Here is a 13,709-nt window from a genome sequence, read left to right as displayed (position 1 = left end):
TTTGACGGAGTCGCAGTCAGCAAGAAGAGGTTCCGGGTAGGCCCAATAGGGTAGCGGGGTCGTATCAAGAGACACGTTCTCCAACTCGGTGGCCCAGTGTTAGCCGCACGCGATGGGGAGAATTGTCTCTGAAACATCGTCAAGTACGTACAACATCCATTGCCTGTAGTAAGGCTTTCAAGACTATATCTATCGTTGTACTTATCGCATGAGCAATTTGGTGAAGCTAAAGGGCGGTCGCGCTAACGAGGTATCCGCCGACTAAAAAAAGACACATCGTACTTGAGCCGAGACCGAGACCGAGAAGCTTCGCACCAGAATTCAAGCTTGCGACTCAGTAGCCTATTGGATGCATGCGCTTCAAAGCTGCTTATTATTGTCCGTTTCGCATATCTGATTTCGAGCGCATGCAGTAATTCATTAGACATTCGTCCGTACGCCTGTATTTAATTCGAGATGGCATGCCATTGTCGAGTTCATTGCAACCTTGCTGTTCAAGTCCTATCTTTCGTATACCATCTTGAAAGTAAAGAAGATGTCTTATGATACTAAAGACAAAGTCGCCGCACTTGCAGTGGAGAAGTACGAGTAACTTTTTCATCTATTTCGCAGTCATAGTTTGTATTTGCTAACCTTATCTATTTCTAGTCCAGAATTGTCAGCTGTAAGAATCTCGTCGGGATACCAGTACGTTCCTTGACAACGAAGCAGTACAAGCAGAAACATAACATCGATGGGCTAGAGAACCTCAACAAATTTCTCTCTAAATTGCCACCTCCTGATCCCACGCTTGACCAGGGAGAAGTCGTTGATATCCCTCTCCGAGACGGCACACCCTCGCAGATTCGCATCTTTCGCCCTAAAGTCGCATCACAACAGCCTAGACCTCTAATTGTGCTGATATATGGCGGAGGGTATGTTCACTACCCTCTTTCTACTACGTCGGTTAGTCAATAACCACCACAACCAGGTTCATCCTAGGTGACAACACTCAGCTGAGCTCAGTATCTCGTGTCCTTGCAAACCTCTACTCTGCTGTAGCGGTCAATATTTCTTATCGCCTAGCACCAACCCATAAATTTCCCACAGCTGCCCGAGATGCTTACGATAGCGTTCGATGGCTCTCCCAAAATGCCAGCACGCTCGGCGCCGACCTCTCCAAAGGCTTCGTTCTACTAGGCGCTTCTGCAGGTGCCAATCTTGCAGCGGTCGTTGCTCAGAAGTGGTTTTCCAGTAAATCATCACCACCCATTACTGGCCTTTCTCTCGCTATACCATGGCTGCTGTCCGGGGAGATCGTGCCACAGGCCTACAAGCACCTCTGGTTCTCTAGGAATCAGAACGAGAACGCTATGATTCTGAACAAGGGTACGATAGATTACATGCTGGCTGCGTACGAGCCTGATGTGCATTCCGCGGACTTTTCGCCTTTTAATCACCCTGCACCTCATAGCGGTATGCCACCAGTTTACATCCAGGTGTGCGGTGCGGACCCGTTGAGGGACGACGGACTTATCTACGAACAAGTACTACGATATTTTGGAGTGAAGACGAAGCTAGATGTTTACCCCGGTGTTCCACATGGTTTTAGCGTTTTTCGGGAGATGGAGTTGGCGAAGAAGTCCTTCTCAGACCAGATCTTGGCGATTGGATGGCTTCTGGGTGTGGAGAAGACTAGGGAAGACGTGGAGCGGTTGAATTAGAGAATTCAGATGCGCCAATAGACCTAGTCAGCTACAGTTCTATCACGAAATGTAGACGCATCCTTGCCCAGCACCGTGTGGTCCATTCAAGGGCAGTAGCAGGAGATTCAAGCAGTGTCCCTTGACCTCTCATATCATCCTTTTGCAGAAAAACCTCAAAGCGCTATACACCTGCCAAGATCTTTAGATTCAGCCGTCCTCGCTGAATCTCGATTACCCATTGAAATCGAAATGGGTGTAGCTACCTTGATTAGAATGCAACTGCGCAATCTGGTATGACAATTCGGAATTAACAACACCTCTCACGTACCTGCTCGACTACCCAAGGCCCTCAAGATGATGGCAACCTCTTCGCTACATGCTCCTCCGCCATTCGGATGATCTCGCTCAATGCTACCATCACATGTCCTTCACTTTGCCCCTCAACTACTAGATCTTCTAGCACCTTGAGGTCTTGCTTGATAACCTTCCCTCCATGGTGAAACGCGTTGAAGATATGATAGTGCAACGGCAGAGCACTATCTATTGGGCCCACGATCATCTTTACTGTCGCCCAAGACCCTATCAGCCAAGACAACAGCCATCCCATCAATCCGAACCGCGACAGGGTCAGTATCTCGCGCTGTGCCTGGAGCATGAGATTCCACAGGCCCTTATTGTTTCGGAAGTGCTCAAACGGTTGGAAGCCATCTATACCCCAACTGATCAACTGTAGCGTACCCATTAGTGTACCGGACGACCCAACGAAACCTGGTACGGTCTGGATGCGGAGCTTCTCGTGCTTGCTATACACTTCGCCTAATGCTTTCGTAAGCTTTGCTTGTGAGTTGAAGACGATCAAGCCGTAATTGCCGCGATTGTACGAGTAAAGAATATCGGCTTGAGCTGCCAAGTTGGCATCCGCGGACTCGGGTAGAGGGATGCTCTTTGTCGGCTGATGTGCGAGCATACTTCCCACCAAAGTAAGCCGCTCTCTCTGTATTCCCATCGTGTTGACGTAGTGGTCTATCATGTCAAGGCCAATGGCACTGTATGCAACAAACGTCGCTGAGTGGTTGCAGATCAGTTCACCCACAGCCTTCAATGTTGACATGCCACCTTCTGAGCGCGCTGTAAATCCGTCCATTGTGTCCAAGATGCAGTAAAAGTCCTCGCCAGTAACTTCGCTTGGCGATTCAATGACCCGATAGTTGTCAAAGATTCGCAATGCATTATCTTTGTAGTCGTAGAGCTTCTTTGGCGACTGGAAGGCAGAAGTACGCCCAGGTCGTACCAGATATGTTATCTCAGCGCCGAATGAGAGATGATAACCTTGCGAAAGGCCAACAGCGCCGCAGCCAATGATTAGGATCTTAGGTATACCCATTCTGAGATTGAAAGAGTATCGCGATGTATGTGTGTGCTGGAGAACGGAGCGGGCAGTGGGTCAGGCATATGTCTCGAGCCTGTGACTGTGATCGTGGTTTGTCCGCGTCGGAAAGAGCCACTAGAAATCTGTCTCCCTGCATTTCGCACGTAGACGAAGGTGCGTAATATAAAGCCGCCTTGTGTCGATGGACAGATTCGTCCGTCTTTGTATAAACTTGGTGTTATCGGCGACGTCCAGCACGGGAAGCGGCGACTCTTACGGACAAATTCGCACTCGTTCTCGCAGTCGCATTCCCCATCGGCCTATTCCCTTTCCAGTAACGGCGCGGCTTCGAGATCGAATTTCCTGGACAGCGGCTTTCAGCACAGCGACCAATGCATAGGGAACCGTGAAATGTGGGTAATTCTCAAACCGAGCGTGGTGAGCCGTACGCTCATGATTCTGCGGACTGGGGGATACGCCCAGAAGATATGATGGGCCGCATTTTTGCGCGGATGTATCGCTGAAAGGCTGCTCAAGGTTGTGGAAACTTGTCTTGCCGGCTGTATTGACTTGTCGCGTCAGGTTGACGGAGATCGCAGATTGACGCGCTTCTTACGCGCATGACGTCATTTCATTCTCCTGACGCGAGGCGGTCCTCTCGGCTAGCAGCGATACTTCTCACAACACTACCTTAACAACAGCGACACCTTAAATGATCCGCCTCATCCACGAAGCAGACCACGAGCCATTCACGACATAATGTGCTGCGTCTGAACACTCACGAACACGTCATGACATCCACACCTGTAGTATGAATCTATGATGCCTCTGCATCTATCGTCGTAAGAAAGATGCTCCAAACGACGCGTCAAACCTCAATGAACTCGGGACATGATGGGGTCCAGGGTAGGTAACGCTTCCTAAATTAGGGCAAAGAACGATAGGAGAGGGCAGGTAACGACGCATCACTCGTACCTGCTACTGCAACAGGTGGAAACCCATCACATTGTCCGAGCAATGTCGTGACCATGTCACTATAAGCCCGCACTGCTTCTTCCTTATCCGAATTTTTTCGAGATCTACCTACCTACGCTCTGCCGCTATTCATATCATCCCTGTTGCTCACCTTGTCCAGTGAAATGCGATGCCGCCTTTGTCGAGCGATGGGTACTTTGTACGTCACCGATGGAGAGGGTTGGGCGGCACAAACCTGGCCATCATGCTGAGAAGAACAGATGGGGCCACGCGACCTAAGCCATCACTCAAAACTACCAATGATGTTGCGACTTCATGGTAGCATCACACCTAAACTCGTCATTCCAATTCTGCTTGTGGGTGGTTGGGCCACTGCAATTACCTGCATCTCAAAGCTTGTATACGACCGTAAGCCGTTTCTTTGTTCTTTCGATATGTTTTTACCTGGACTAACATTACGCAGTCGGCACCGATCAAGTTTTCATTACCGTGCTGGGCTTCGTTGTGAGTCTAGCACTCAGCGTCCGCAGTTCCACCTCTATGGACCGATACTTCCAAGGCCGACAACTTTGGGGACGTCTTCGACTCGCATCGCATATACTGGCGCGTTTGGTTTGGATACACGTGGAAGAGAGACATGGCTTCGATGCTGAACTGGGAAAGCAAGATCTGCTCGGCAAGGTCAGCTGCTTGAACCTGATCGTGGCTTTTGCTGTCGCATTGAAGCACAAATTGCGTTTCGAGCCAGGAACACACTACGAGGATCTCAAGCACTTAGTTGGCCATCTGGACACGTTCGCGCAAGGAGCAAATATGCCCGCGCCCGACCCTCCGAGCGCTCTCAGGTGGGCTTGCCAGCTCCTCGGCATACCGATGGCAACACCAAACCCACGCAGACACGTCAAGAAATCGGCCGTCCCTCTTGGAGACCTACCCCTCGAAATCCTATCTCACCTCTCCGCCTATATCAAAGTCCTATACGACACGGGTACACTGAGAGATTACAGCATTTATCAAACCCAGACCCTCGACTCACTAACAATCATGGACGAGGCATCGTGCGGCACCGAGAGAATCTTGAACACACCCCTTCCGCTAGCATACTCCATCGCTATAGCTCAAGTCACCTGGTTATACATACTGTTGCTGCCTTTTCAGTGCTTCAACAGTTTAGGCTGGATCACCATCCCCGCATGCATAGTCGCAGCGTACATCATCATGTCGCGCGCTGCACCTCTCGCCAACGACTTCATGGGCCGTAAAGAGAACATGCCATTATACCCAATTTCGTATCTGAGCACGCGAGCATGTGCAGACAAGTCGCCAGAGGAGATACACGTTGCTTTATCGCAAAGAGTCGCCCTCCACTACCCCATGGTTGAGCATGGCGAAAGTCCAGCGCCGCCTGCGCAAGGCCGTTTATGTAGCGTGGAACGTTGGACTGAGAAAGGTGCACTGGGACCGAATGATACGACTGGCAACTACAGGAGAAAGTACGGGAGTGTGTAGTTGTCTAACATCTAGGCACCAAAAACACTTACCTCTGTTTTGCTACTTACAGCTAATCTTCAAGCAATGATGCTGCTCTAACCACGGTTGCTCTCAGCCTCTCAACGGGCCCTTCTTCCATGCCTTCCCCATACCACCCAGCCCTCCAATGTTCGTCAACAGCGTCTCCAAATTCCACGCCTCCCTCTCCTCTCCAATACCCAAGAATCCCAGGTCTGCCAACAGCCTATGCGTCTTCTTACCGTACATTTCCGCCTTCCCCTTATCCCCCTTCTCCAACCATAGCATCGCCAACATGGCGTACTCATCAGTCAACATGGACCAAATCCCCTCTTCCTTGATCATCTCCACAGATTCTACTGCCAGAGAGATCGCTTCGGTGAGTTTGTACTCTTGCGCTAGTTCTATGATCTTTTCCTCGGCTTGCGCGATCACGGTGCGGCGGAGATCTGAAGCCTGTCGTTCTTGGGTAGGGAGGCTACATAGGTCGCATGTGCATTTGAAACCCCAGCGCTTTATTAAAGATTGGCGTTTCGGAGAGGGGAGGCCTAGGAGGAGGTCCAAGTTATATCAGTATGGCTAATTGGGGGAGTTTGTGGGTATCTTACAGGATACGGTGATTTCCTCGCCAGGTTCGATATCGCGGTAGGCTTTTATGGCCATTGAGACGCCAGCGCGAGAGAAGAGAACGAAGGAATTTGGGTTGCAGGCATGGTTTATTCGCTGGTACGTTCAGTCTCGTGATACTTCGTATACCTCACGTCGTGACTTACTGAAATTAGTGGATATAACGCCTTCGAGCTGACCTCAGCCACCGTACTTCCATAAGAATTTGTCTTCATGATATCTTCTTCCAATCTCCCTTCTGTGTCCTGTTCTTCATCACCTTCATTGGCGTCGCCTCTGTTTCCGGCATGCGCAGCACTCATATCTCGAATCATACCCGGCACGAGCAATTGATCCACCGCCCTCTTCAACAACTTCTTGTTCTCCTCATCGGTCAAAGCATTCTCGGCTTCTACGTCTACCACAACAGCTGCTTGGTCAATCATGAATGTCTCGTACATCTTGATCTTCCGAGTAGCTACTACGCCTTTCGCTTTCCCAGGTACGTCCACGATCTTCCATGGTTGGCCGCCAAGGTACAGACGTTCAGCGTCTTGCTGCGTTAGGAAACTATTGATTGGGTTGTCGTCGAGATATTTTGTTGCTAAATGCGCGGAAGCCGGGGAGAAGACGAGGGAAAGGCCATGTGGGCCTGTTGTGTTGGATGTGTAGACGCAGTATTCCTGATCCAATGTGGTAAGATACGAGCTGGTAATGCAGTATGGCTTGTGTGACCATGGCGCATCGTGATGGGTTCCGCCTGAACCGAGGACATGTTGTAGATCTGGTTGCAGGAGGTCATTGATATCGAATACACCTACTGTTGCACTTGCAAGGCCAACCGTGGCTAACGCTGTAACAGCTGCTGAAGCTAGGAAACGAATGTCCATTACGTCGAGTCGCCAGTATGGAGATTTCGAAGAGTGTTCAATCAACAACACCCATGCGAAAACATCACTATGAATACAATCCGATTTCTCTTGGTGTTCGCTACCCTACAGCTCCAGAAGTGGCAGCATACGTCAGGCACCTTTACCCGGAAATTTACCCCAGACATCCCTTGCGAACCCAAGAACTTGGAACTTTGCACGGTACATCACGGCAGCCCACTCGCGAATAGAAATCATAGTCGCGTCGACGTCCCTAGTAACGCGCATCTCAGAGGCTTGTCGCCTAGGAGTTTAGATGGTGCCATTGAAGAACGCCGTGCCTCTCATATCTAAATCTGACACAATGTTGGTGTCACTCGTAGAGACACATTGTATGCTCTTTATCCAACAAGATAGCAAATTACATTCTTAAGATATTCACTGCTTGTAATCAAGGTCTCCGAAGTCGCACCAGCTCTGCTCCATTTCCGTATGCGAATTCCGACCCTTGCACCCTATCACTACCTGAAACAACGCAAGCATCCAAGATAAATCCTGCGCCACGAGCAACGTCATTGCTAATAAGGTTAAACGTTAGTTCGCAGGACTGTTTAAGTTCTCAATAAGAATGCTTACCAGGAAGAGTCTTTGTTACCGTCGGTCGTCAATGCGGCCGTGTTGATCTGGCATTGCAGATAGACGTTGCGGCAGTTGGTCTTGCGGGCGACGGTGTTGATGCATGCAACAGCATCTGTGATCTGTCAAGCAGGGTGATGTCAGTGACTTTCCTCGCCCAGCATCTTGAGTGACTGATTCGTTTCACGTACAAGGCAATCTGTGTTCGCGCTCTCATAGCAGGTAGCGCGCTTCTCGTACAAGCTACGACTGAACTTGGCTATATGTAGATCGGTAAAGGTAAGCTTCCATTCAGGCACGATGTATGGATCAGAAGGTGGACATACCTGACGGTGAAGAATTGAATTGTCCACTCTTGAAGGCAACGACGACCTCCTCGGGTGTCATGTTTTCACCATCGGGATTCTCAAGGATACCATCAACCCATTCGGAAAAGGATGTAACTGCCTTGGCAGCAACAACGGCCTGGCCGAGGGCTAGGAGAGAGGCAACGTAAGGGAGGAGTTGGACCATTGTGCTGACAGGTGCTAACTATGAAGGTGTATATCTGTGGTTTTCTGTGTAGAGAGATGAAGACAGCGAGCAACCATAGCTACCTACTTATACTGTTGACTTGATCAGAGGAGTGCACGAACACAACGGCAAGCTTTTACTTAGTCCGCGCTTTAGGTCTTTTGATTGGTGGTTTACATGAGAAGCAACGAATTGTGGACTGACGGTACAAAAGTAAGGACTAAAGGCGGCATTGCTCCTCTTCTTGAGGCTTTGCAGTGGGTTTTGTGGGCGCCTTTGGTTGCCTTTGGATGCCTTTGGTTGCCTGATCGTCTCGATGAAACTACCTCGCCGAGGTGGCTGAAGTTCGGCCCGAGCCGCAAGGCGTCACCCGGCCGGGAATACTTAGATACGTTCTTTTCAACTCAGTTCTATTACCCTTAGATGGTTTGATTTCTTCTGAACGCATCTGAATACACTGTGTTATGAGTTTCAATGTTCCAAGGTGTCTGGTGTCCGACCCTCGTCCAATCTCGGCCGGAGACTGTCAGGATGCAGGTTTATTTCCACTGCGCCGAGTAGCCGAAAAGGTTAGCCTAATTAACGATAGTTGACTGTGGAGCAAAACAGTGCTCGTACATAATCAATCGATCGTGCTCGCGCGAACATCCAGTCACTCAATTTCTTGGGTAATGCCTCTCCCGCTCGCGTGCAGCGTAGGTGCGAAGTCTTACCGCAGCGACAGAACGTTGGCTGCTGACATACATCGGGGTTAATTCATTCTAGCACAACTTCAATGGCTCCTCTGAATTCGAGCCCGATTAGGTTCTGGTAGGAGATGTAGTGCTTAGTACTGACTCGTACAACGGGAAAAGTTACACAGCACAGCTTTGGCTACCTAACAACGGTGTACTGTCAGCGTACCTTTCGTCAGCTTCCAATTCGATACCCATGGGTTTTGACGGCGCTCGCCTCTAATCTTATGGAATCACATCCTTCTAGATCAACACTTACTGCATAAACGTTATCGCCTAGGTAGCGATGCCCTACCAAACTGAAGATTCGTCGTTCGAAGCGTCGCGAACTGAATTAGTGAGCTGGCAGAAGTACATCGCAAAAGTTGCTCGCTCAAACGTTCCCATGCGTATTCAAAAGGCACAGAAAGAAGGTGAGAGTTGAGAGGCTCGTCTCCGAGGACACTTCTGTAGGTATGTCTCCTGTCCCATAGAATCAAATCGAGTCTATATATCCTTTATGACCATCTATGTCTATGTGTGATGATAGAAACAGCAACAGGGCCAACATTGATCTTACTGGCAATCTTGCTGGATACATTCTGTTCGAGAAGCAGAATATAGATAGCCCGGCCGCCCATCCCCGCTTCATGCGCGATTTCGGGTTTTTCTAGTAGTAGTGTTGGATGGCGGATTAACTGGCGTCTTCGCAGATTTCCTAGGTCGTCCACGGGGCCGCTTTGGCTTCGACCCGTTCGCCGTGTTTGATTGATGACCACTGTTACGCCTCTTCTGGATCTGGATCGTGCTTGAGACTCTGGTCATCTTTCCTTTTTGCGGTCTTTTTGAATGACGACCATGAGTATTTTCTCTCATTTTGAGCTTGTTTTGCAAACGAGTGTTGACGGATTTGGCATATCTGGCTTTTGTAGATGCTTCTTTGATCTTCAACCATATCGGATCAGCTAGATATCTCAAAACGTCATCTGTCTGATATAGTGGCGGGTCGTGCTCTTCGCAATGTACGAGCCATCTTTCAAGATGTTCGATGACGAATTTGCGATGCTGATTAGCAGCGAAATCATGGATTTGATCCACGAGACAGATGAGTTCATACGCCCGACTGAAGTCCTTGACATCGCCCTCCCATATGGTTTCCGCGTGCTGTACTCTTATTAGCTCGAGGTAAAAGCAGAGTGAAGTATCCTGGATATACTACTCACACACATTTCTAAGGAATAGCATGCTATGTATACTCTCCAGGATGACCCACAAGAGGTGAAGCCAAAGAGTTGGTATTGCGTACTCTCTTCACACTGATATCTTGTGACGTCCGAAGGATCTCGAGCTAGGTCGTCAAGCATGGCCAGATAAACTTTAAAAGCATGGTAAACTTGGGCCTCAGCTTTCTCCCAAGTGGACGCGCGTTTCTTCGCTTCATATACAGCAAACGGAAATATGAGATTTGACTCGCCCCATACCCCATCAACTATCAACCCACACCCCGAGTCAAGCAACTGGCGATCGATTCGGTCATCCCACAGAGACTCGCTGGGTTGCATACTGTCGTGATTAATCTTGCAATCATCCACTTCGCATATGTAACCATGGTCGATGTCTGAGCCACTAAAGGTCCTTAGACCCATGGTCGCATCAGGTATACGTCTTTTGACAGACATTTTGTTATTCCCGTCTTTTTCGATGAATTCGTATGGTCGTTTGTCTCTGGGATAACAGTCAGATCTTTCTGCTTGGAAGATTGATGGCAGGTGAGCCAAAGAATTGGTACAACATTCGGAATGTGTCATCGTCCCTAATCAAACTGAATACGTCGCGCCATGCATCTACTTCCCAGTTGAACTCCGAAGCCTCAAGTACCTGATTTCGTACAGCTCGCGTTCGCAACGTACTTGCTCGCTCATCCAGATCTGCATGCTTCTCATCGCTCAATTGGTTTCGGTAGAGATTGACGTCGAGCTCGGGGTAGAATTTTCCTGATTCTAGTGCCGGCGATCGACCTGTTAACCAGACTGGTAGTCGGTTGATAGATATGGTTTCGAACGGTTGTGGTATCAACGGTTTGGTACGTTTACGGTGTGGTCGAGAAGTACTAAAAGGTCAGCGACCGATCTTGACTATGCTCTTGAGCAACTCACTGTTTCAATGCCATAGTTTAGAAGAGGTTGGTCTCAATATGCTATTGGTGATCACACAGCAGAAAATCAGATATTCTTATACACGTACTTACAACGTGGTGAGCATTAGGCAACCACCAACGCAAAATGCGGAGGCTTTTCAGCTGTGAAACTGCTGTGCCACAGCCAAGATCATGCAATATACCCAAAGAGGCTGGTTGCATCCTACGTTGTAGCGTAAGAAGGCGCACATAAATGCATGCATTCAGGTACGTGAATGATTGTAGCATACATTAATTTAAATGGGCAGAATTAATTCGAGATGACAGTACCATCTGTGGTAAGCATGAGGAGGATAAGTCGATAGATAGAGCGAGGCTGAGCGCGATGCATAATTGTGTTGTCTCAGATCTGATCCTTCGTAATCACTTTCGTTCGCGTCAGCCAACTACCAGGAGTTCACCCAGGCACGTTGTTCTAGGATCAAGAACTCTAGATCCTGCGCGAAACATTGCCACAGACCACTCTCTGATAAGAGCATAACAGTGTTAATTTTAGTGCATCATAGAGATAGCAAATGCATTCTGCCTAGTTGTATACATGGAGAGTGTCAACATCGCTGCTTTGGTCACTCTATCGTTGCAACAAGATCAGCTCAATTTATCTTATAGATGCGGTATTGATACTTCCCTCTTTCCACTAGTGCAAGAGGCATACTTGATACTGTACGCAAGATCTAGCTGAGTTTCGTACAAATTATGTAAAACATGGAGGCTGAAAAGCAAGCCAAATATTCCTACAGTGTGAAATACCTGATCTGCTGTAGTCCATCTGGTGATACACTTAGCGCATAACGTGAAGGACAACGAGAAGAGAGCCGCCATGGCTGTGGTGGTGGTATCCACGTCGAATGCGCGTAAGTAGTAAAAGAAGTAAACGATAGACGAGATCGCCGCACCGAAGATTACGATGAAATAGGTAAGATCCCAGATGAACCGATATGTTTCCGAATGAAGAGCCTTCCTGAAAGGCTCCAACATGCATCTAGGTACCAGGGGGGCAAAGATCGGCCGTATCACGGACATCTATGATGGTTGTAAGCAACAATACACGAGATGTAAGCTGAGAGCTGACCTACCACTCCATCGTAGAGGAATCTCATGAAAGATACAACTGTCAGCAAGTTTTTTTGAAATCTGTGTCGCTTGATCTCGGTCCGCAATCGTGCAAATGCCCTCGCTCTACCCTCGCCGTATATGAGCGGCATCTGCACCCCGAAGAAGCCCAGGAGACAATATGCTGCGTCCTCTTCGCGTTTTGTCCTCCTATGCATTGTCCAGTCTATCCTCTTCTCGACATTATAGTTGACAGCGTAGTTGTTGTCCTGTAAGACGTCGATAGGAATATGCGTTTGGCGTGCGATACCCTCTAGAAAACTCGCTCTGTCTCCCAGTTCGGTTCCATCTGCAGCGAAGAATACCAATGTTTCCGGTGCGAGAAGCTCTTGAAAGGTCCAGCCGCGCGTAAACCATCTGCTCGACAGGAAAGTGTCTACGGGGATTTCTTGCCGTATGATATCCAAGATCCGACAAGGAACGTCCGAGAGATAGACGTAGCATTTTGTTGAGCCCTTATACCACGCGTACATTGAGTTGATAGCCTCAGAGAGTTCGGCGCTGCTACCCTTGTCGATGCAGCATGTATCAACCCAGAAGAACTTCAATCCATCTCTTGCCGCCTGCGCAGCGCAGAACCGCAGCTTTTCGTATCCAAGCTTTGTCTTGCCTTTACCCTTGCCCTTGTATATATCTTTGAATGTGACTTCTTCATGATCCGCACCCCAGGTGTGAGAAAGAATCGCATATGGCGGGATGTCATCAAAATATTCGACGAGGCTGAAGTCGTTGTCGGATGTAGCCTGTAAGAGGCGCATATGAGCGCCTGTGTTGAGAGCTGTAAATGATTATGATGCAGATAGTGCGGCACGCGCACACGCCGGATTACTCTGGAAACAAATGGTACGACATTAATTATAGGAGCCACTGAATTACGTCGGTACAGCAAGGCTGCACGAGATGCGCGAGGAGATCGTCTCATGTTAGCGCTCGCTTCAGCAGTTTGTCTTCGTGTCAGCCAACCATTGTCGTGTGGGCGCTTACCATACGAGGCGACCACTCGCTGTATCAATGAAGCCTGTATGACATCGGCAGATCAACAACAATTAGACCTTAATTACATGCGGAATGAAACAGCTAAAGAAAAAAAGTGGACGCTTATGGTAATTGGAGAACTTACATCGGTATCGCTGATAGGAAAAGATTGCGATGCTTGCAACAGGCAAGGTATAGTCGAAGAATGAGACCTCGGCACACAAGATTGCATGTATGGAGTCGAAGAATGAGACCTCGGCACACAAGATTGCATGTATGGAGTCGAAGACATGAGCTAAATTTCCTTGCTTGTTGATATTATGTCGAACGAATTGACTGAGTTGTCATGAGCCAGCATCAAAGTCAGCGCCGCCGCTGCCTTCAAACTTGCGCCTTGCTGGTGTGTCATTCATCCTATACATCATCAACAACTACTACACATCTTAGAGCCTCGAGCTTATTCTGTTTCAGTCTAGTCGGTGCGAGGCAGGACGCCGAGTGATGTTAAAAGATGCGAGGGCGGGCGCTGTCCAGCGAGGCTGAAGCATT

The 13,709-nt window shown here is 48.8% G+C and overlaps 7 protein-coding genes across 7 annotated transcripts; 2 read left to right on the top strand and 5 right to left on the bottom strand.

Moving 5' to 3' along the window:
* The first annotated feature begins 288 nt into the window (after positions 1-288).
* On the top strand, positions 289-1,869 carry CC77DRAFT_279171 (alpha/beta hydrolase fold-3 domain-containing protein). The gene is made up of 4 exons (XM_018530986.1): positions 289-582; positions 649-664; positions 712-914; positions 971-1,869. Exons 1-4 carry the CDS (start codon positions 536-538, stop codon positions 1,701-1,703), a joined length of 999 nt encoding a protein of 332 aa, XP_018382544.1. The 5' UTR covers positions 289-535; the 3' UTR covers positions 1,704-1,869.
* Positions 1,870-2,034: 165 nt separating this feature from the next.
* Positions 2,035-3,069, bottom strand: CC77DRAFT_1011598 (ketopantoate reductase ApbA/PanE domain-containing protein; the record flags this gene model as incomplete). The annotated part of the gene is made up of 1 exon (XM_018523720.1): positions 2,035-3,069. One exon carries the CDS (start codon positions 3,067-3,069, stop codon positions 2,035-2,037), a length of 1,035 nt encoding a protein of 344 aa, XP_018382543.1.
* A 1,220-nt stretch (positions 3,070-4,289) lies between these two features.
* On the top strand, positions 4,290-5,538 carry CC77DRAFT_942406 (hypothetical protein; the record flags this gene model as incomplete). Its single annotated transcript, XM_018534858.1, has 2 exons — positions 4,290-4,437; positions 4,493-5,538. The coding sequence occupies 2 exons, from the start codon at positions 4,290-4,292 to the stop codon at positions 5,536-5,538; spliced, it is 1,194 nt and encodes a 397-aa protein (XP_018382542.1).
* Positions 5,539-5,584: 46 nt separating this feature from the next.
* On the bottom strand, positions 5,585-7,434 carry CC77DRAFT_279285 (SET domain-containing protein). Its single transcript, XM_018530987.1, has 3 exons — positions 6,312-7,434; positions 6,147-6,261; positions 5,585-6,086 (listed from the first exon to the last, which is right to left on the bottom strand). Exons 1-3 carry the CDS (start codon positions 7,032-7,034, stop codon positions 5,632-5,634), a joined length of 1,293 nt encoding a protein of 430 aa, XP_018382541.1. The 5' UTR covers positions 7,035-7,434; the 3' UTR covers positions 5,585-5,631.
* On the bottom strand, positions 7,316-8,619 carry CC77DRAFT_1097585 (hypothetical protein). Its single transcript, XM_018529901.1, has 4 exons — positions 7,976-8,619; positions 7,841-7,908; positions 7,650-7,771; positions 7,316-7,591 (listed from the first exon to the last, which is right to left on the bottom strand). Exons 1-4 carry the CDS (start codon positions 8,160-8,162, stop codon positions 7,465-7,467), a joined length of 504 nt encoding a protein of 167 aa, XP_018382540.1. The 5' UTR covers positions 8,163-8,619; the 3' UTR covers positions 7,316-7,464.
* Positions 8,620-9,523: 904 nt separating this feature from the next.
* On the bottom strand, positions 9,524-11,045 carry CC77DRAFT_1064383 (hypothetical protein; the record flags this gene model as incomplete). Its single annotated transcript, XM_018528720.1, has 4 exons — positions 9,524-10,039; positions 10,099-10,600; positions 10,665-10,985; positions 11,032-11,045. 4 exons carry the CDS (start codon positions 11,043-11,045, stop codon positions 9,524-9,526), a joined length of 1,353 nt encoding a protein of 450 aa, XP_018382539.1.
* A 1,009-nt stretch (positions 11,046-12,054) lies between these two features.
* On the bottom strand, positions 12,055-12,943 carry CC77DRAFT_1064382 (HET-domain-containing protein; the record flags this gene model as incomplete). Its single annotated transcript, XM_018528719.1, has 2 exons — positions 12,055-12,095; positions 12,145-12,943. The coding sequence occupies 2 exons, from the start codon at positions 12,941-12,943 to the stop codon at positions 12,055-12,057; spliced, it is 840 nt and encodes a 279-aa protein (XP_018382538.1).
* Positions 12,944-13,709: the final 766 nt, after the last annotated feature.

This window comes from Alternaria alternata (assembly GCF_001642055.1).
Source record: "Alternaria alternata strain SRC1lrK2f unplaced genomic scaffold CC77scaffold_19, whole genome shotgun sequence".
Classification (NCBI taxonomy): Eukaryota; Fungi; Ascomycota; class Dothideomycetes; order Pleosporales; family Pleosporaceae; genus Alternaria; species Alternaria alternata.
This window is presented reverse-complemented; position numbering and strand designations above follow the sequence as displayed.